Source organism: Drosophila melanogaster, chromosome 2L, assembly GCF_000001215.4.
Source record: "Drosophila melanogaster chromosome 2L".
In the NCBI taxonomy this organism is placed as follows: Eukaryota; Metazoa; Arthropoda; class Insecta; order Diptera; family Drosophilidae; genus Drosophila; species Drosophila melanogaster.
Genome location: NT_033779.5, coordinates 3,380,555 through 3,403,230, shown reverse-complemented (window position 1 = coordinate 3,403,230; position 22,676 = coordinate 3,380,555). Strand labels below are relative to the sequence as shown.

Genomic DNA, 22,676 nt, shown 5'->3' with positions numbered 1-22,676 from the left:
CTTTGTAGCCTGTTTCGGTTTCTTTTTCCCCAAGCCAATGCTATCGGCATTTTTTCCGCTTCCGCAGTTTTATCACGGGGCATCAACTTTTCCCATCTCCGTACACTCGCTCGAGGAATGCACGGTATATAGGAGGCTATCAGTTTATAAACTTATACTTATTTAAGAAAAAATATTTTTTTTTATTTTGTAGTAATCTATACATGGTACAATAAATTTTCAGTGTTGTAGTTTTTTCCATATAAGTAAGCACCTTCTAAAAAACGTTTATCTAAATATCGAAGGCAATTACCCTATTACCCTACGTAGTGGATACTTTACTGCATGGCCAATTATTTTTTCAATTACTACGAAGTTGTTAGCCAACTCTGGACCCAACCGTTTTACCCACTGCATCTTCTATTAGTTGCCTAACTAGTTTAATTACCACATTCTGCTAATACTCCTCTCCGGTTGCTTTTCCGTGGAAAGTTCGTTCCGCTTTTCGCTGCCTGCTGGGTGTCGAGAGTGCCTCTCCGTATCCAATTTCCCCCAGCAGGATCTGCCTCTTCCGCACACTCACATAACCTGCAGTCCTGAATGTCCTGCGGTATTTGTGTTTGCTTCGTTTACGTAGTCGCCATTACGTCATTGTCGCTTTACGTGGCGTGTTAATAACCAAGGAGCACACATATAGTACCTTTGCTATCTGCCCTCTTTTGATAATCAGTTGACATGTTGCAACACAGGCTCGCAGGCTTGAAAACCCACCACAATGAGCTTAAAAAGGGGAAGTGGAGTGGTTAAATATCTTAACTCTTAACTGGACTGGAGAAAAATGTGCTTTTTTTGAGGTTTTTAGCTATAACTAAGACATTATAGGTCACAAAGATACTTTACCGACTGTTTTGTCATTCTGGAAACCACAATAAACAAATACAATCACATTTTTGAAGATTTCGAAAATTTAATTTTTTGTCAATTTTTTTTATTTTTTTTAAAGGGTTACATCATTAAATTTTGCGAAAAATGGGTAAAATTTAGATTTTCAAATTTTGAATGCCAATCGTTTTGGAATTTCGTTACGAGCTCAACGAGCTATGACATTCCACTTTTGGACAACTATTCTTTTACTTATGGCCAAAAAACCGATGCTTTTCTAACAAAAAATCAACAAAAACGAATTTTTGGAAAAATCTTGTTCTTCGACGATTTCTAGTCAAAATGACCACACAACCAAGGAAATATTTTAAATAAACGCATATTAAAAATGTTTTTCAATTGTTTTACTACTTCGTTTTATTCTTCAAAGTAAACAGGCCTTTTCCCAATCTCGCCTTTTCGTCCTGGGAAGATATGCAAATGACTTATTTATTATTGTTGGCTGTTGTCGGCGTGAGTGATTATTCAATGTTCGCACCAAATTTGCGCACATAAGCGGATTACAAAGTCAGCTTTCCTGACATCAGGACATTGTAAGAATTTCCCTAAACCGAATGAAACTAGTATGCGCACACAAAATGCTCTATTGTTATCAAGTAAAGTACTCCAAATGGCACTGCAGTTGTATATTCTTTTTTGGATGACAAATGGGCTGGGATCTTATAAAAACACATGATTATAAGAACACATAAATCAGCTTTAAATTAAAACTGGCACAAAAAGTTTGACAACCGTTGCGACAAAATTGGCAACGCAGCGAATCAAATTTCTTTTTCACTTTCTTCGCCTTCGTATGTGTGTGTGTGTGTGTGATTGCGTAATCGATATCTAAATCCGCTCAGCTTAATTTGGTTCTTTTATTTGCCTATTGAGTATGGCCCATCAGAAGTCAAATTACAATAAGATGGTTTTATTTTACTCTTCATGATTGATTGAACTTATATTTGGCGGATGAAAATGTTATTGGAAGAAGAAGACAGCTTTTACATCTGTACGAGCACTCAACTTTTAAGTACATCATTTACTTTTCACTTTACTCTGGTAAACATCATCGAATCCCCAAGGACACAGACTCATCAACGGAAAAAATCTCATGAAAAACAAATATTTCCCCTTTCAACAATATTCATTAATATTTAATGAGCATTAAATGAGTGCGTAGGCGCAGAAAACATATTATTTATCACATAATTAAGTCACTTGAGGGGGTGGAGCAAATACAATATGAATGGGACATTCATCTCGAGCAATCGAGCAATGGATTCATTGTCAGCTCTGATTAATTTGGGTATGAAATTGGTTGGGGCTTTTAACTTTATTCCAAAGCCATACTTCTATTAGATAGTTTCATCCATGTGTGGTCAGTAAAATAGCCACAATGTAGCTGCCCTTCCCTCATTCTCAGCCGTGATTAACAATTTCTTACACAAGCTGCTTAATTATGTGTGTATGGGGTGTATCTGCGCCCCCGAACACCGTCAGCCATTCAATCGATTTCCATTTGCTATTCGCCATCTCCGAAAGTTAACTACTCGGAATGCGTCCAAAGGCAGGCAATGTTTTTGGCTCGCTGCCACGCATGATGGCTCCAACTAAAGTTGTTTTGACAGGCAACAAATAGCAAAGGACAACAAACCAAACCAAAACTGAGAGCCGAGTCAACGGCATTGTCCCGCATTACGAGGGGAAACTCTACTTTCGCCCGGCTTTCCACCTTTTGTTCTAGCTTTTGTTTTATCTTCTCGACTTAATTGGAAAGCATGAAGACGCAAACACAGCGCGACGTGTTGGCATTAACACACGCACGAGCAGGAATAACAAGCCACTACCGAAAATGTTTGTCCTTGGTCCGAGCCACAGCTGCCACAGCAGCACCATCGCACAATCCAACCATCCACCCACTCAGCGCCGCAGGAAGGCCAACGGTGCGTATACATAATTTGCGAGTGTTGCTTCAAGTGGCTCGACAGCTATTTATAGTTGGGGCTGGGCAAATTTATAGTGGCATTTAATATTTTATTTTATTTATTTAGCCATACTCCATCCGCTGTCGACTGTCATATGCATAAGTAACGAGGATCGTGAAACAAATCTGCGATTTTGGGGCAACAGTTGGCATCTGGCAAACAAATAAGCGTTACGGAACTAAAAGAACGTTTCTATTAGCTATGCAGGTTGTTGAGTTACTCACTAAAATTACATTTGTGTTGCAAGTATATTATCGAAGGCGAACCAATACTTGCAACAAAAGAACCACCTTTAATTGCAAGCAAATGTATTGATTGAAATCAATCCAAATGCCACAAACCATAACCCTTGGACCAAGGATCTGCCCCACCCCCACAATCAAGCACTGCAAATTTGCTCAACTAATTAGCTACTTGGAGAGCAAATACTCGGCTAAGCCTCCTCAGTTCAGCAGCAGCCGAGTCGAATTGCATGATTGTATGCAAATAAATCGTTAGCCACAATTGCCAGTAAATACAAGGCGGGTCGAGGGATCAACAATGAGATGGGCGGCAACGGCAATGGCAATGGCAACAAAAACGACACCTGATGCCAATTACAAGTCTAATTAATGGAAATAAAGCGTGGCACACAGAAGTCATCAATCGGGGCCAATCAAAGTCGGCAGCCAAAAGCCTCGATCCGCCAGTCAAATCAATGTCCGCCCCAGATGCATACCAGAAGTTATGGCTTGCATAAAAGTCAGAGCCAGTGATAAATGAAGCCCAGCCAGCATTTGCATCGCTATGCATATATAAATGGCCAAGCCGTCGAAGGGGGCCAAGTGGATATAGCCCAGTGCTCAAACGATGGCAGTAGAAAATGCGAGACGGAGAAGCTCCTTTCCGCACTTTTCGGATATGCTATCACTCCAAGGATGAGTACCGAAAAACTCGTATTTCATTTTCAAAGCGAAGGGAAAGGATAACAATGCCGGTGACACATGAGCCACGAAATGGGAGCACAAATTCTGGGACATAGAAGTCAGCTCACTAATGGAACGCAATATAAGTAAGTCTTTAAGATGCATGATTTTATACAAATAATAGAAGCATTTACCAGCTCCTTTAAGGAAATTTATGACGTTTTCAAAACATGTTGATCAGAAAAGATAAAAAAGTTATTTATATCATCAATCTGTCTCACTAGGACAAACTAAACATGACTAAACAACCATCAGTTACTCGCTTTTCATTTTCCAACGGAAATGGGAAAAGAAAAATTGCTTATGACTGAGCAGCCGCAAGCAAATAACTGAGCAAATGCAGAAGAAAAATGCAAATAGGAAATGGAAAAGCTGGAAAAGCTGGCTACACATGCCACAACTTGTAGTGCACATCAAAGATGGCGAATGAATTGTATGAAAAAAGGAGTCTAATTTAGTAATTTCCCATTGTCTAACAATTTTCATTCTTCTTCGCTGGCCAAATGATTTAATAAAATCAATTCCCTCACTTTTCCAGCCCCTTCAAAAGGAGGTGGCAAATGAAATTAGTCAGCCTCCAGGAGCCAAAGGACGTGCAATCGCTGCCAGACCGGGAAAATCAGTAAGGAGATGAAAAATCGCTTGGAGAGAAAACGTTTGCTCGAGAAAATTGTTTGAAGTCTGCTTTGGCATATTTTTATATACGTATACGTATATCAAGCGTTATTGCCGTTTATTGAGTTTTTATGACCGCTTCTTCACGTTTGTGCCTTTCTCTTATGGGAGAATTCAATTTGAAAATATATTTTTGCGGTTGACTTTGATTTGATATGGTGCATAAATGGATTCAGTTTTGTAGCTGCGAGCTGCGTGTAATTGAATTTTAACAAGCCAAGTTCGATGCTCATTCGTAGCCAGCACGATTCAATGTTGTGTTTAAAAAAGGCTATTCTATGTTACAAATTTCTAGCAAAACTTAAATTTATTTAGTTTTTTTAGCCTCTTTATTCTCGGACTTCTTCTCCTTCTTTTCCTTTTTGGGGGCTTCTTTGCAAGGAGGATTGCACTTGCTCTCCTTGGTCTCCTTCTTCGGCACACCCGGGTTGCACTCCTCGTGAACGGGTCGAGGCTCCTGATACCCTGTATCCGGTGAGCACGGCGGGCAATCGCAATCGGACTTCAAATCCGTGCAGCAGCTGGGTGGAGTTGGTCCAATGTAAAAGGGATTGAAGCGGCACACCATTCTGAAGGAAAGTAGGGAAATATCCGAGATCGGAAACTTACAATTTAATCAAATTAATTTCTGTAAATTTTTCTAAAATTTTACCAAAAAGTGACATTTTCTGAGACAAAAATAGCTTAGACAGACGATTTCAAATTTTCATACAAATTTTCATTCAAATAAAAATTCTCAGAGAACGCATTGCAAAAATGTAAATTGACACCTAAATGGAGAATAATTATTTTAGTGTTTGCCAACCAGCACAGATGAGAAATTAAACAATTCCTGAGGCTCATGTTTGTCCATGGGCAATTGTAATTATTTACGAGTCGAAACACCAAATTAGCATTAAATCGAGAGCGGTCGAGACCGAACAAACAAGCAAACAAACCGAGTTTGCCAGTAAATATTTGCTGGCGTGTGCCAGCTTATAAAGCTGCAGGCGTAGAGTGCTTAAAGCTGATTATGTGAGTTTGCACAACAAATGCGGAAAACATACAAAGAAATCGAAAAGAAGCCGAGGAAAACCGCAGAAAAATAAACGTTTAATGGCGGCAGACTCATAAAAAATCCCCAGCTAAAATGACGGGCTCGGAAAACTGTACCAAAATAAGGAGAGGCAATAAAGCAAAACACATAAGCCGCAACGCCACGAAAAGGACATGCCGATGGACGGGGAAGGAGATAAAGGACGCGCTCACATGCCTTGAAAGTTTTCAATTTTTACGACTTCATTAGAAACGCTTGATGAGCAATAATGATAAGAGGGCGAAAGCGGAAACGGAAGTCACAGAAGGGTGCAAAGGATGCGGAAACGCGGGGCCTGGCCACAGATGTTGCTGGAAATTACTCAACACCACTACAACTATAGGAGATGCCGCAAAAATCCTGAAAATTTCTCACAAGCAAATGGAAGGCAAGTCCCTGAAGCTTAGAGTTGTGTTAAATACACTTGGCGTTTGCAGTTCTAATTAAATAGATACAGAAAAAGAGCAATTTAAATTGGAATATTATAGATCATTTCATAACTTCGTGAGGATTCTTGCAATATGATTATAAATCATATAATAACTCTTCGCATTTTCCAGACATCGTTCTAGCAACTCATGTACCCCCCCTTTAAAGTGTACTCTACATTCCGAAAAGGATGAAAAGATGGAGTCCAAAGTCTCAGGAAGAAGGGAAGCTCAAGGATGTGAAGCAGCTGGAAAATGGCCCCACTCGCACTCCCATGGAGAGTCTCGCATTTATGAATGAGTGTCGCTCAAGTGGCCAAATGTGTGAGAGGGCCGAAAAGAAGGGCAAAATGTGTTGACTGTAATGAAAGTTTAAATTGTTTTCCTGCAGGAGGCCTAAGCAAATGTGACAGGGAGTAAGAAAATGTGGCTCTCTAAGGTCATTTCCCCCTCCCCTTCAGTATTTAGCAAATAAATTGCATTTTCATTCATATAATAGAGGATTCGAGTAATAAAGTTTAAAGTTTTCTATATATGAGTCTCTTCTTTTGGGTCTTTTTTTTGCCTAAAAAGGAGATAACGTATGGTTATGGTTATTTTTCCATTTTGGACTACAATATGTGGGACGATTTGTTCTGTGAAATGTGCAAACAATTTTATAACATTTCAGAGAATTCCTAATATAAAATGAATATTGATAGCGCTAAGATACTATTTATTCAAAGATTCCTTCACGGAATTTCACTGAATGTCCGCACACTTTGCTCCAATTCTGTCAAAATCCACGCCACATGTGCAGGAAGGCCATTTAGTTAATTACAAGTTTATTCAATTTAAAATCAATACTAGGCCCACGAGCTGAGAGCGTTTTAATCACATAATTACAGGTGATTTCCCAGGAGCGGGTCAAATTCCACGTTCGATGGCGATCTTCTCACTTGGCCATCTAAATGTGAATTGAAATGAATTCGATTCGAGTGAGCAGCCAGTGTAATTACGCATACGCACGCACACCTAGAGAATTGTACACACATGCGCTTTTCACACGCACACATGGGCATTTGGGAAGGACATGAGTTTCGTCCTGGTCACGTTGGCTCATTTTCGCTTAATGTTTTATGCACAACTAAATACAAATGCGCTTTAATGAGCATAACTCGAACCGGCCATGCGGTTAATTTATTATGCACAACTCGGTTTCACAGTGGGCGTGGCAGTGGGAGGGGCAGGAGGCGGGGTGCGGCAAGGATAACTAATAATACGGCATTGTCGTGGCATTAAATTGCCAATGCATATGGGCCGAGAGAAGCGCACGGAGGGGAGGTGCTGCAGATAGACCGCAGCAAGTCAACTCGAATGCATGTAACAATTACTCTACTGCGCTCTCTTTCGCACACACTCTGCATCTCGCTCGCACACACACACTAACTGTGCAGCAGAGCCATAAAATGCAGGCAGCAAAAAAGCGTAAGAGGCGAGACTTGCAACGGCAACAACGTGGCATACTTTTCGGGGCATGTGGCATAGGGCTCGGGCTTAACCGCAGAACAAGGCCAAGCCGCAACTTTTAATATGTCGGGAATTTGAGTGCCATTTGGGGAACTAGCTCAATTGCCGATGAGCAGTGGAAATTCAGGCAACATCACCAGACTTGCAATTTAAGTTTAAGTAGCTGGAAATGTAACCAATTCTACTTAGGTATTTTCCATTTCTGCGCACTCTGTGACGAGCTATCCGTTTGAACTAAAATCTACTAATATTAAGTAAACATATACGAAATTTGAAAATTACTCTGCCATAGGGAAAACTTTACGCAGAAGGGAAAAGCCTCAGGGATTTGGCCACACCCTGCTAACAATGTGTTTTCCCGCCAGGACATTTATCATGCAGGACATACTGGCCATTTGATTAACACCTTTTGGGAAGTCGAGCACGGTCTGGAATAAAATTGCGCAAAATAATTTAAAACTAAAGCCGTTGGCCAACTAGTCGCTGCTCCTGTTTCGGCGTGTTTGTTTGCACATTTCATTTCGGTGGCATTTTGCATGCCTCGTTGAATTCAGACAACAAAAAGGCATACTTACATATATGCGGAGAATATATACATACATGTGCACATATGTATAGATATATTCGCTATTCCATGACTGGCTGATGTGTGCGATTTTTGCGTGTAAGCGCTGACTAAGCTCTTGCAAGTTGGTTTTTTGTGCAAAGCACAAGTGGGCCATACATTAAGGGGTATTGCACCCATTTTCAGGTGCAACATCTAGCGGGTTGAAACGAGTTGAGTCTAAAAGGGTTATAAAAGATCAGAAAGAAATGAGCATCGCGAGGTGTTTAATGCCAATAGGAAAGGTGTGAAAATCGTACTTACGTTTTTATTTTTATGGCTTTGTTATTCTAGATGTTAGTATGGATATAATATTTTATCGATCTACTGGGCATTCAAAATGAAATAAAGTTAGTAGCAAACTAGCAAAGGACAACGAGATCACAGCGTTTATATGGACAAACTGACGGACAAAAAGCTAGAATTCCTGATGAAGAATATGAATACCTTATACTGTTGGAAATGCTTACTCCTACCTCTTTCATACTTTTCATTGAATCTAGAATACCCTTTTACTCTACTAGCAATGGGAATACAAAGCATATCCTTGCTAATTCTTGGTAATCGAATCATGTAAATAGAATATTTTCCACATTAGAATACACATTCAAATCAACAAACCTCCATTTATCTCCTAGTAAATTCAAAGAGCCTTACAGACTGCTTTGGCTCACCTTAAATTCATGATGATATCCTACTGCCATGGCAACGTCATGGATATTTACCCTCTCAAAAATCACACACCCCATACGTGTCATCGCCTCATTAATGACTACCCGAAATCCAGAAGTTTGGTGCTGATAAGAGCGAGTAGGGAAAATTGAGAGGCTTGCAGAAAGCCACGAAGAACTTAATCCCTTATCTTGACTTGGTTAACAACGTGAAACAAAAGCCGCCATGACAACGGGCCAAATCCTTTCAACTATTCGATGAAAGGCCGTAGCGAACCGAGAACCCCACATCACATCCACATCACCTCATTACCATCATGGGACCGCAAATTTAATGGCAAACACTTTGTGGCTCATTATTTGCAATGCAAGTCGCTGCTCATTTGCAGCTCGTGTAACTTTTCATTAAACAAAAAATGAATTCAGAGCGTATATTTAAACTGCTGCATAATGCACACGGACAGCCATTAACGCTAATGACGTCATGAAACTCAATGCACGCCACAGGGTAGCAAGTTCACCACCCACCACCCACCGCCCGCGCCCATTAATGGCGGAAAGAGAGCAAGTGGGCTTCCACAAAATGGGGCACAAACATAATGCCGGTCTACACTTACTTGCCCTCGGCTGTATGTGCTGAACAGATATTGGAAATATTCTAACAAAGCCCATCTATAACAATAAACGCTACTCTAGAAGAATATGGGGTCGATTGGGATTGTGAGGCAACTTGAGCCCATTTATTAAGATACTAGTGAATACTATAATTAACAGAAGTGCGGTTGGAATACACTTGAATTTATAAGCTTGTGTAAAAGTGGGCATGCTTCACTTGAATAATTTTACTATCAATTTATTTTCAGTTTTCCAGGGTATCCTGTCTACATCCAATTCCTTCAGGATTCTCTTTCCGGCCTGTAGTGTGCGTAAGTGTTTCCATTTCTTTTATAACTGGCTCCTAGTCAACTTTATCAGATTGCCAGCAAAACGCCAGTTTTTGACCAAAGCAGCATATGATTTTAATGACCCAGGCCACATGCTCTCAACGGCAACTCGCAACTCGCAACTGCAACATCCTCAAAGGTTAGGAGCCAAGAGCCGAAAAGTGGAGAACAAGAAGGATAGGAACAACTATTGCTGCATAGATTGGCAAAGGGATACTATTTTGTTGTACCATTATTGGGTCAACTAAAGCCAGTTCCGAGCGAGGAAATTGTTTTTTCCGTTTTCTGGTCCACGTACGCTGCTTTTTGGTTGAAGCGACTGCAGGGAAAAATGTGGGAAAAAGCATACATAGAGAGTCAGATTCTGACCCCGCTTGGCACGATTTCCATTTCACATACTGTTAGTGTGCCAAATGGTTATATATTTTATTTACAGCTCAAAACTTTTCTGAGAGACAATCCAAACACAATCGCCCAGCTCTGTGTTGTTTTGGCCAAACGTTTTACGATACGAGGAATATGGTATCGAATCAATTGCTCGGAAGGGATTGGAAATGTGAAATATGGCGAAGTTTGCTGTCAAAACATTTAGAACGCGGAATAAAGATAGTGATTTTAGCTTAGTGTAGTGATTTCTGGATAGTCCACGAAACTGAATTCCCTCGCGAAGTACCAACATAAACTTGAGTGGTGTTTTCCGAGGTCGGAGGCTATGAGTTCGCCAGTTTCCCTCAGCGAACTCATTTTCTTGCCGCCACATTTTTGGAGCAATTTTCGCCTTGGCGCCCCCCCCCCCCTGCAAACTGCAATTACCAGTTAAACCAACTAAGGCGCACCGACAAGCCGAAAAGGAAGTTACTTCAGCATCCTGCTGCTTGCAAAGTCCTTTTCGTCCTGGGCTACTTACAAAGTTTGCGCCAAGTTTGTAGTTTGTGTGAATATTTTTGGGGGACTATTTTGGATTATACTGCGTTGACTGCACGTTGCGTATTTCAATTTTCGCTCGCTTAATTATATTGGCCAAGTTTTCAGATAAGTTGCTACATTGCTAAACTGAAAATAATTCAATTATGTACACACCTATCGAACGGCAAGTACTTCTATATCAAGACTTCGTTTCTCCGGCAACACTTTTCATTCCAATTATCCCCATTTGCTGTTGTTCTGGCAACAATCAAAAGGGATGCTCCATTACAGCCTCCACCGCACCGATGGGCTTATCCGTTTGATGATTTTCCATTTAATTCATAAATATTTGATAGCATCCACAATTGAAGCCCTGCATCATTCATTACCCATCAAAGCGAATTGGCGTCGAAAATGTCGGACAGAATGGAAAGTGGAGTTCCCAAAAGGACATCGGGCAAAAACAATTGGCAACATCCTCATTCTCATCATGATGATGATAGTAGTCGTCCTGGCATGCAGGCAAAATAAATTTTAAATTATAATCAATAATGTATGCTGAACTTTCGGTTGCGGAAATCATGAGTGAAAAAATCAGCGATTGCTGCAGTGCTGCGGTGATGAACTCAAATGGCATTGATGAAATTGGAAACTTCCATGTGGATTTATTTATGAAAATTACATGTGGGTCAGACATCTGCTGAAAGAATTTTGCGGTCAGCCAAAGGACGTAAATCAAATGATTCAATACACATGTTCTCGTAAATACATTTATTAATGTTTATTAAAAACGGAATATAACTTTATAGTGTATTCTATCGCACTTTTATGAAATTCAAGTTAAATCTTGCAGGACAAGCGCTGACTTTTGAAGGCCTATGGCCACAATGAAACTACGCACCAGTTGACAACGTGTTGGTCCCCAAATCGAGCCACTCGGCAATTGTGGGGCAGCAACACAATGCAGAAATGCGCAAAAATAAAAAGTGAGCGAAAAGAAATGCCACAAAAGCGCACCAACAATTGGGAAACTGCACTGGGTTTCCCTGGTTTCTGTTTCACTTTTGCTGCACTCTGTGGATATTTTTAATTAAACCGCGCGACAATTTGACATCAATATCGAAGTTAAGATCTTGTGCAGGCCGTACAACTTTTCAACAGAACGGGGAAAAAGTAATAAAATAAGCAAAAAATGAAGGGAGTTTTCAAGGGGGGACCACCTCGAATTCTTCAGTGGGCGCGAGGGGAGCAGCAACTTCCGTCACATGCTGAAAAACCGGATATCCGGTACAGCAAATATTCCTTATAAGGTACATAGCGAAGTAAAAACGGGTATTGCAGGCATTCCAAATGTGTGGCATTCATAATAATATAAAATATAATTACTGTAGGAATCTTTAACAGTACCCCAATGTATTTTCAGTAAAATAACCAAAAGTAATGTTCGCAAGTTAGCAAATACAGTGTACTACTATTTGGTACATTTAGTTCAGAATATGTGCGAAATTATGTAGAACATTCTGCTCGATTTCCGCAAAGCAACCTACATTTTGCCCAAACTTGGGCCACATTTCAGTTTTGTTTTGTCGTTTTCAATTTGCTCTCGTCCTGTGTCCTTCGTCCTTCGCTCGCTTATTGCTTCTGTTTATGTGCAAATCGTCGGCTGGGGGCGGAATGTGTGGGTGGGCGTGGCCGTGCCGGATATTGATGTGTTATATGCGATGTTGTGACTGCAATATATCTGCCAAATGACTGTCGATGCCTCGACTTGAACCAAACAGCAGCCGCAGTCCGGAAAAAAGAAGATAAAGGTCCTCGCACGAGGCAGCGGATGCAGGGGCAATAAAATTCTCGGTTCGCAGGACTCGAGATGGGGAAATAATTGCGGCCCCTGAAAGTGTTGCCATAAAAATGCAAATGCCAAATGCCGCAAAGTTGCGAATGAAAGGTTCCCGCGAAACAAATAATAATGAAACCCTTGACAGCGGCAACATAAATCCGATCTGGCGTATATAACAAATGGCCAAATGAAGAGTTAAAATGCGAACAAATCGAACAATGGTATAAATAACTAACCATTTTCCAACCCATATCCGTTTCGGGACTTTAAAACATTCACGAGTGGAAATCCGTGGCTGCCATATGATTATATTTCACTTCGAAGCTTTCAAATCGCCATTAAAAAATTTCGGGAAACACACAATTTTTATCTATGATTCCGTGTGATCAAGTGGCAAAAGCTTAATAAATAATAAAGTTTAATAAAAATCTGCCAATGTGTCGATTGCAGTTTATGAGACAATGACAACTAACAAATTTATCGAAATGAATAGTACAAATCCAATATAAATTCAGATACAATGTATTTTAAAGCCTTTATAAGTCTTAATACGCAATTTGCTTGTAAATTTATTAGTTGATGGAAGAGCTTTACTCTTAAGAAACTGACGCTAATGGCAAAGTTGTGTGCTTATTTTTCTATTAGGAAACACCATTATGTTTATCCCACAAGTTTTTTATCTAGCTCAACAACTTTGATAACTTTATGCATCTTTATCATCATAAACAACTGCTCCTGCATCTTTTCATCTAAAGTTATACTGAGAGTTTGTGTAAAGTTCCTAATTAAATGAACTCCCTAGAAGTCCCATGGATGTCATATAAACAAAAAGGACATGCCCTTTTATAAGACTACAAATTAATGTTTGCTTTTACCAACCAAAGTTTGAAATTAAATAAAATTTTAATAATTTTATGTACTGGTAATTCTTAGGCATTAAAACTGTATTTATAAAATAAATAATTGCAAAGTAAACTCGGACAGCTTTAGTTTCCTGTATTAGCAAAGAAATGGAACTCGTTTTTTTTTTAAGCCAGAAATGCCAGATGGCTGAGAAAATGGCGAGTTGGGCGTATGGATTGCAATTTCCCAGCCTTCATCTGCGTTTTGTTACATAATAGCTAAAAGTTTGCCAAAGCGAAGTTTTTGTATCTCAGCTGCGTTCATGTATCCGTATATATTGCAACCGTATCTCGTTTTGAATGCAATCAGGACTTTCTGTGTGTGTTTTCTCTCATCTAATTGCAGTTGGAAATTGTTGGGCGGCTTTTAAAGTTTTTAATTGAATTTCGCTTATGGCCCCATCTTGGCTTTAATAGAAAACGCTCGTTCAAATGTATCGTTTTCCTTTTTAAGTTTTCCCTTTGCAGTTTGTTTGGCTTGACAAATGTGCCAAAAGCGAAATAATACAACTTTTCGCTCTTTGTGTGTATCAAATAACAATTACCAGGCCAAATGGCAAAAAAGTAAGAATACATTTTCTTCACAAATTTTTCCCCCTTTAGCATATTTATATTTGCTTTATGCCATTTGGCCTCGTCTTGAGTTGTCCTTGAGGAGAGCTTACCAAGGAAATATGAGAAAATTTGCACAAAGCTTTTCGCAATAATGCCCGGGGACTCGAAAAAGACAATCACCTGGTTGTCGACGGTTAAAGGGGGGCTAGCAGGTGGGCCGCCGTGGGTTAAGTGTTGTTATCATCTGTTTATTGAAAATTTCGTATCAAATGTTCGATTTCAGACGAAGAGACAAGGGAAAATCCACATGGAATTGCGAAGGATTCCCATTCAATAGAGTAAACAAATTGGGAAATAAGTTGAAGGAAGTGGGCGTATTTCTAGAGAAGTTTTTTCATTAAATGTGAAGAAACCTGATCTTTGTTATATACAGTATAATTCGCTTAGCTGCCTCGAGTACTTTGCACAATGCCTCGATGCAGGTAACTTAAAAATGCAGCTAACTTAATTTTTTTTTTTCTATTTTCTATTTTCTATTCACACAAAAAAATGGAAAAATAATGCAGATATCTTGCCGATGCAGCTAACTATCGATGCAGCTAAGCGAATTATACTGTATATACAAAACATATGAATTCTCCGAGAAAGGTTTATACAAGTGTTTTGTTTTTGGTGCAATATCAATTACCACGAAAACAAAAAGCCGTTGAACTCAATGAAATGTTGGTATAAAAAGCAGATGTATAATATTTAATGTCCACTAAAGAATATTATTTTTGTAGATATTAACTTGTTTTTCGCTGTTGATTTTCAGTCTTTTCGAGGCATTCGAAAGGCACAAGTACTCCTGCTGAATAAGACAAATTAAAAATGAAGCTTTTTTCCATTGTTTTCTTCATTTTTTCCATACTTGGCTGTGTTTCAGCTTTGAAAAACCGTGAGTATTTCGTATTTATCATTAGTCATTCAATTAATGCCATTTACTTAATTCTCATTTAGCTGTCTGCGGAGTTAAATATCGAGGAGTTGGCCTATGTAAAATGTTAATCACGAAAATAGTTTATATACCCACTGAAAACAAATGCAAAACGGTGCACATTAGTGGATGTTCGGCCGAAGGAACTTTCTTCAAAAGCATCAAGGAGTGTGAAGCTAAATGCAAGGAATATTAAATTAAGATTTTAGGAATTTAAAAAAGTGTTTCAAAATATAAATAGCCGCGATTACTATAGTAATATTAATACCACGTATAATTGTTTTAGTTGCGGTTTCTTTTGTATATATTTAATTGTTTTGAGATGTTATCTTTCAGTTTTCAGAAGCATTTTAAGAATAAACAAGTGTTAATTTTATTCTGACACAAAAAAAGAATGTGTGCTTCAGTTACAAAGCGAAAATGTTCTATACTTCAATTAAGCACGGTTACTAAATTAATATTTATAAATAGCTAACAAGGGTTAAATTCTATTAGTTGCGCATTTTAAGTTTATATTAACAAAAAAAAAATAGTTAGGTGTCTTGTTCATTTACTTCTTCTCGGCAACCAAGAATATATCTAAAATGCGTTTATATAAAATATTTTGCCTAATTTGTTCCATATTTGGCTGTGTTTCAGCTTTAAAAGATCGTGAGTATTAAAAAACTACTATTTCAAGTTTATTTCAAGCATTTATCTTGAAAAATTGTATTCTTCAGCGAGCTGTGCTGTTGAGTTGTTTGGCCAAGGTGCTTGCAACACTTTGATTACTCGAATCGGCTATTTACGTTGGGAAAACATGTGTACATCAAAGAACTTTGTTGCATGCGACACCGATGGAACTTCATTTGAGAGCATTAAGGAATGCGAAGATAAATGCAAAGAGTAGTCTTATGGCTGTAAAATAAAAAAACAATATTAAATATTTCAAAAAGTCACAGCAAACTGGCTTGTTTTCTCGCCGATTTCAATTTTAATGTGACTCCTTGTTATTGTTTTCTTGCAATCAGCGAAAAGAGACTTAAAGAGTTTTCAAAACTTTTCCTATTCGCAGCCAGTCTGTTGACTTCCTCCCACCGCTCCAAGCACACCCCTTTTAGCCATTTTTGTATTCATATTTCGTTTTTTAGAAAACTTGTGCCCAGGGCAAAACTAAAGCCATGAAAGCATAATGACAACCCCGACGACAAGTGCGCGTAATGGCTGCAAAAGAACAAAGTTGAGGAGTGAAAGAAATGGCAGCAGCACGACGAATGCGAAGGACGAAGGACGAAACAGGGCGAAGTAAAACTTGGTAGACAATTAGCAGCGGGATGCCAAAGTGCATTTCGCGCAATCCAGTTAAGCTAAATAATGCAATTAAATTATAATCCTCTATTATATACATATTTAAATTTTTTTTTAAAATTTAAAGTACACTGTTGGAAAACTCCAATTTGATTTTAAAATTTATAATTCCAAAGATTTTTTCGTGTGCAGTCGATTTGCAGCCTCAATCGCGACAACATTAATTAGATTAAAATGCCTACAAATCATTTTGGAACGGCACCCGAGTGCCCGAGTGGCAGCCACCGGATTTGGGGGCAAGAAGCTCGGTAAGCTCACACATTATTCACACGCTTGGAAACGCGCACAATTTCCCGCCATTTCCCAAAATGCAAATTGCGCACAACGCAAACAACACGGAAAAAAAACAGATGAATAAAAATCGTTACAAGCCCCAAGCAATTTAAAGCAGTGCCGTGCAGGGATGAAGCCATCGAAATCAGTCCGAAAATGGAGGAGGACGAAGTCCGTCCCGAAACAATTACAAAACTATAAGCCTCCAAAGGATTGGCGCCGCAAATAAACAAAAAATGCAAAACCAGTGGGCGAATCCCCCAGAGATGCCCTCACAAATTGCACGTTATCAGCTGTGGGATCGACTTTGCTGTTGCCCTGCAATAAGCGCGTCTTAATTGGGTTCTCACACCCAGGAGGCCACACATCCACGTAACACCGAGCAATTTCCTCTGGATTGGCCAGCCAAATCTCTGGCCAGCATAATTAAAGAGTGCCATGAGTAATGGCCCTTGGCGAAGGAGCGAGATCGCAAAGCTCGTGGTAATTACAAAATAAGTCCTTTCCGTGTGGGAAGAATGGGAGGACTTACAGGATTCCCAACAGATAAGACGAGTGGTCAATCCTGAAAGACCCAAAATAAGTAACATCGTAGGTGGGTTTGTGTTTAAAAAGTAATGAAGCTTATATTTATGCCACAGTATTTTTTAAACTTGTATTTTACAGATTAAAGATTAAGTTTAAATCTTTCAAAGCAGAATGGCATTATAAAAATTGCAAAGACATTTTCCAGGCCACAATTAAAGGGAACAATTACTCACAGCAGGCGAAGCGTTTTCATTCAGGAAAAATATAAGGAAAATTCTGCTTTCCACCACTGCTTTACACATTCGACAAATAAAAAGGGGAGTTTCACTTTCAGCTCAACACTTTGCCCAGAAACACTTGCATTCGATTCCAAAAGGACGATGCTGAGCTGAGGCCTCCTTTCTGCGAAAGCTGCGCTTACGGCCCTTTTGTTTTTGGCCTTTTTGTTAAGGCGCCGCAAAATGGCTTAATCATGGCTCGTAAATCTTTGATGTTTCATTTGTGCCAAAACGCTAAGCCATTTTTAAAGCGGCCCAGGGCTGACTAGAACCATAAATTATTGGGATCAGAATGTGGCTGTTTGTGTTGCTTGTTACATTATTACATAAACACTACAGCATTTCGCATTAAGCTGGGGAAAAGTCCATCTAAAACCTACGTAGCTTCCCCATCGAATTCGATTCAATTTGGCACAAAACAAAAAAAAAATGAAAGTGCACAAGTTTTGCTTGATTTCATCTCCCCTTTGGCAAAGGCCAAAAAAAAAAAAAAAGCGCAAGGCAAGCGCCAGCCAAAGGAAAGCATATCGGAGTGGAAAATGCTGCATAGAGCAGCAAATATCTAGAATAAATTGAATATAAATACGAAATCAAATCGAATCGAATTCCATTCGACTTGCAGCACTCACTCCCTCAATTCCTGTGATTCGCCATAGTTGATTGAAAAGGATTATGGCAAGTGGTTCGCCCCAACTTCATCCTTGTCGTAATTTCGATCTTTAGTAATTGGCCCTGCGGGAAAAACTGGAAAACAACATCAGCCAGCTGCCAATTCGCTGGCGAGCACTTCGCATTTTCGCAGCGCTCTCTGTTTCAACCGGCAGGAGCACTTCAAGTGCATTCCAATTAAGTGCGCTGGGCAACAGTAAAAGCTTTCTATCGCCACTAATTTTCCCGCTTTTCTCGCACTTTTCCCGGCTGCCCAGCTGTCGCCCGCGCTTTTCGTGCTTTTTGGCTAGGCGCACCAATGGAAGTGTGGTCAGCTTAATTACGACTCCCTTAATCCGTTTACTAAGCCAACAGAACTGTTTGTAATGGGATTAGAGTTAAAGTAGCAGAATTTGTCAGTGAAATGGGGTAGTAAACATATTTCCACAAACTGTGAAGTGTATGTGCCAGCAAATTTATAATAAGAATTGCTTAAAATCAAGTATACGACCTGTTGGGCATACCCCATATATTACTCAGATTTCCGCTCTTCAAAGCTTTGAAAGTGGTATGCATGTCCTTATCACAGCCACGGCCTTAATCGAGATGACCTCCAGTCCGAAAATTGCTGGCCTTTTCAGCCTCGACCGACTGTCAAACGCATTTGGAAGTCGGCTTGGAAAGCCGCCAGTTGTTTGGTTTTTCCGACAGAGCCGTAAAGTTACGCAATCGGAGAAAACTACGGGCACAAAGTTACAATTGCAGGCGGCGACTGTGCGGATGTGGATGCAGTGGACCAAAGTTGGCCAACTCTTTGACTGATTAGATGGCCATCGAGGGGACAGTTTAAACTTTAAACTTGTCCCCATCGCAACAACAATGAAAAATGCATGCAAGTGCACTTTGATTTGTTGCCGTACGCAGCGAACTATTTCGTATAAAATCGCCAATAAAGTTGAGAGCACCAATGTGGTTACTCGCGCAATTTTTCTTTTCACCTGCAAAACCAGCGGAATATTTGAAATTTAGATTTGTGACACTGACTTTTTTTCATTTGAAGTAAAAAAGAAGTTTTTAGTGTTAATAGAGGCGGGCACTGAAATTAGTTTTTTTCTGAAACGATTTAAGTCAAGGTAAGTGGTGTTCTTATTACGGCATACTTGAAGACACCGCACGAGCAGGGTTGTCACCTGCAATGCGCATACCTTGGGCCCAGAAAACAGTGTTGCCATCCAAAAGTAATACTCAACTTTTTAGTAACCATCGAAAAAATAAGTAGAACAACAATGCTAACAATTTATGCACACACGTAAAACAGTATGTAAAAACGTAGGGCAGAAACAACAAACACGGCTGTAAAAGCCAGTCAGTAGTAAAAAGTAGTTTATTTAAGAAGCAAAGCGCGAAAAATGAGTTTTTTTTTACGAAGAGAGGTCGTAAATGATCCCATCTTCATGCACCGTGTATTTGCATGCGTGTGAGTGTGTCAGCTTTTCACTGCTGTTTGCTTATTTAAGTCGTTTGCAATTTCTGCACTTTTCTTTGCACAGTCGACGCATAAAAAATAATACACAAATGCAGCATCGCACACAGAGAGAAATTTCAAAGTATTTTTTATAAATGAAATAGAGAAATATTACAGCAGATATGTACTTTTAAAGTTTTGTTGTAATTCTGGACTAAACTGGCACTTAAATTGTATTGCTCACTTTTCGCTCAGTGTATGAGCGTCTGTATTTGTTCATATGAATTCCCTTTATAACTGAGTAACTTCGCTGGCAACTTTCGCAATTATCAAACTCACACACACGCATTTCATGCAGACACATGGTAAATTGTACTATTTAATTTGGTTAGAACAAGATGGCTGGCGAGCCTTTAACGGCTGACAGTTCGAATCAAAATGGCTGCCGTTTCTCTTTCTACTTTCTCCACTGGCACTTCCACTTCCGGTATATGTGTGTGTGAGTTGTCAATCTGCAAAAGGGAAGTGGGTGGGGTAGGCGGACGGAAGCACGAGCAGGTTGGCCTCTGGCGAATTGTGCCCACTAAAATGCTATTTTTCACTCTATTCGAGCGGAAGTTGAGCGACAGCCGCACGCCCAAAAAGCGGCGACTGCAGCGATGGAAAGGGGGTGAAGTGAGGAGAAAGTGGAGGGGAGGAAACATCCACTGCGGAACCAAAGGCAACCGGATGTTTAGCATGCACTCGGATAAAAGCTGGACACAAGAATCACGTATACGCCGTGTGCTCAGCCGCGCAATTAACTTAACTTCATTGTGTACATGAGTGTATAAATTTTAAAGAAATACAAAATATAAGATATTTTACTCCGAGATATCACATTTGTAAGGTTTGGCATTAGCTATTACCATTTCTTTTTTAAATAAGAGACACTATATTTTCTCCAGTTTAGCAACACATACCCACAACATCGCTGAAAACAAGGACTACATAATGCACACACACACACAAGTCGTTGAGGCAGGAGCAAAGGATCAGAAAAAAAAGGGGGAGCCAGGACGAAGAAAGGAAGTCCAAACGCCGTTGAGGCGACAACAATTGTGCATTTGAATGCCGTTCTGGGACTCAGCATATTTCGCTGTGGGCTTCTGCCAGGCATCCAAAAAAGTTCGAAAACAAAACTATGCCAAAACAGGGCAAAAAAAAAGAAAAAAAAAACGTAAGAAAGCAGATGCACACATAAAAATGTCAACACATTCAGATCCGCTCAAGGGACTGCAGTGGCTTTTGAATTTGCGGAGCTTGATGCTGCCAAAAATTGTGCAAAATGTGGCCTTAAATCGGGAATATTTTACTAAAATGCAGAGCCAAATGAATGGAATTGAATCTTTTTAACGAACTCTGTGTGAAGTCCATAAGTAATAAATTAGAAGGTAATTGCTCTTTTCCACAAGTGTTACCACGTCGAATATCCGTTGCCTACATTGTTCCGCTCGGTTCGGGACACTTTGTGGCCTAATTAATAAGGAAGGCACCTGACCGGACAGGTCCTTGCGACGAGGCCTTCAGGAACAAATTGCAAAAGTTATTAAAAACAAACACTATGGAGGTGGAACAAAAGCAAAAACTACGCACACGCGCACTTTTTATGGCCAGCCATTTGGATGGGAATAAAACGAAGGACCAAGGAGGCAGGACGTAGCAGCATTTCCCCCCCATTGTGGCCAGCGGCCAAAACACACATCAATGGGATGTAATCTCTGGAAGCCATGGGAGCAACTGGGGGACTCACACGAGTTAAGAGGAAGTTTACTCGGAAATATCTGTTTAAAGAGAGGAGGGCACACGTTTATATTTTATTGTTTGCGAAACTAGAAAAAGGCCACGCAAAATAGAGTGTGGAGATTTTTAAAAGCATCTATCTTAAACATTAGAAAGTGAACTGATTCAACTTCACTCTGGATCTGAGTTCCATAGCAACTGACTAGGAAGTCGACCGCAGTAGGGAGCAGCAACCGAAATGAAAAGCCCCAAGGTGCAAGAAGAAGCTGCATTTTCCAGCACACATTTCAGTTGCGTTCCGTCGCTCCAGAATTTCCCACAGCGATTGCGCCCACTTCGCCCACCACCCCCCTCTAGCGCCTGAAGGCTGCCAAGTCATGTTTGCATGACGAAGTTTTGCTCAAACCATTTGGGCTAATATTTTAAGTTGGGCGAAGCTGGCAGTGATTTGTAACCTTTGATGACGCGGCGGGTTAAGCGAACAGCGGGGGCAACCAGGGGTTAAGGCAGCCAGGCAGTCAGGCATCCAGGGAACCAGGGAGCCGCAGTTGGTAGTCGGAAATTAGCGCTAATCTTTGTAATTCCAACAGTATTAAGGATGGCTCTCAAGTGGCTAAAAATGGGAAAAGAGACGGAGTAATTGTTAAAGTGGCTGAGCTGCCAATTTCAGTCGCTTAAAGTCACTCAATCCTGGCTCGAAATCAAGTTCATTTATGAGAACGTCTTAACTCTACTATTTTAACAAATCTTAATGATCTATTGAATTATTAAAAGCTATTTCTCATTTTAATGTCTTACTATCTTAAAATATTTGAATTATAAAGGTAATTGTGGAGATTGAGCTCAATTATTAATGCAATCGTTGCAGCAGTTTGAACATAACTCAGATATCTGTTTTCCAATCGCCTTCTGTTTGCTGTTCTTTCGATGAAAAACTGGATGAGGCATATTCCACGCTGTTTTCCCCATTTTCCAGCCGATTGTTCTGGCCAGAGTCCTAACTCCTGATCCCAATCCCATTTCCTCCTGGTCACTTCTGCACCAACAATGCGTTTTTCTCAGGGACGTTTAACTCTTTGGTTATCCGTTTGAAAACAAAGGGTAGACTAAGTCAGCAAGGGTATGATGAGCTATATGCGGGCTAGAAAATTTAAGGCCTTTAGATAACTATATAACTATATATATAACTATGTATATTAACTGATTGTTAGATCGGGATCCATTTAAATTTATATTTTAATTCTTTCCAAAAATTCCAAAAGAAATAAGCCAACTCAAATGACTAGGGTAGCAAACAAAGCTTGTTGGTATTCATTATTTGGGCTGTGTGCCTTTTCAGTAACCAGTCCTTGTCAGGAGTAAAGGATACTGGGGGCGGGGTTGGCCGTCTGGATGTTTTGTGGCGTCATCTGGTTAA

At 39.9% G+C, this 22,676-nt stretch overlaps 3 protein-coding genes, 2 long non-coding RNA genes and 1 other non-coding gene across 7 annotated transcripts, besides 1 other annotated feature; 4 read left to right on the top strand and 2 right to left on the bottom strand.

Annotated features, from left to right (window-relative positions):
* Positions 1 to 4,546: 4,546 nt before the first annotated feature.
* Positions 4,547 to 5,208, bottom strand: CG34175 (uncharacterized protein). The gene has a single exon (NM_001103603.1). The coding sequence runs from the start codon at positions 5,094 to 5,096 to the stop codon at positions 4,836 to 4,838; it is 261 nt and encodes an 86-aa protein (NP_001097073.1). The 5' UTR covers positions 5,097 to 5,208; the 3' UTR covers positions 4,547 to 4,835.
* asRNA:TS15 (antisense RNA:testis-specific 15) lies at positions 4,787 to 5,908 on the top strand. The gene has a single exon (NR_124047.2).
* Positions 5,909 to 13,477: 7,569 nt separating this feature from the next.
* lncRNA:CR44791 (long non-coding RNA:CR44791) lies at positions 13,478 to 13,883 on the bottom strand. The gene has a single exon (NR_124046.1). It is a non-coding gene; the product is annotated as a long non-coding RNA:CR44791 (long non-coding RNA).
* A 509-nt stretch (positions 13,884 to 14,392) lies between these two features.
* Positions 14,393 to 14,578: a mobile genetic element.
* Positions 14,579 to 14,734: 156 nt separating this feature from the next.
* Positions 14,735 to 15,349, top strand: CG42460 (uncharacterized protein). Of its 2 annotated transcripts, none has more exons than NM_001298655.1 (2): positions 14,735 to 14,899; positions 14,962 to 15,349. In NM_001298655.1, exons 1-2 carry the CDS (start codon positions 14,833 to 14,835, stop codon positions 15,132 to 15,134), a joined length of 240 nt encoding a protein of 79 aa, NP_001285584.1. In that variant the 5' UTR covers positions 14,735 to 14,832; the 3' UTR covers positions 15,135 to 15,349. The 2 variants fall into 2 exon arrangements, with proteins under 2 accessions (NP_001285584.1, NP_001162857.1); NM_001169386.2 differs by having other exon boundaries at positions 14,962 to 15,207.
* Positions 15,350 to 15,487: 138 nt separating this feature from the next.
* Positions 15,488 to 15,877, top strand: Sfp23F (Seminal fluid protein 23F). Its single transcript, NM_001169385.2, has 2 exons — positions 15,488 to 15,589; positions 15,658 to 15,877. The coding sequence occupies exons 1-2, from the start codon at positions 15,523 to 15,525 to the stop codon at positions 15,825 to 15,827; spliced, it is 237 nt and encodes a 78-aa protein (NP_001162856.1). The 5' UTR covers positions 15,488 to 15,522; the 3' UTR covers positions 15,828 to 15,877.
* A 75-nt stretch (positions 15,878 to 15,952) lies between these two features.
* On the top strand, positions 15,953 to 16,368 carry lncRNA:CR45301 (long non-coding RNA:CR45301). The gene has a single exon (NR_124045.1). It is a non-coding gene; the product is annotated as a long non-coding RNA:CR45301 (long non-coding RNA).
* Positions 16,369 to 22,676: the final 6,308 nt, after the last annotated feature.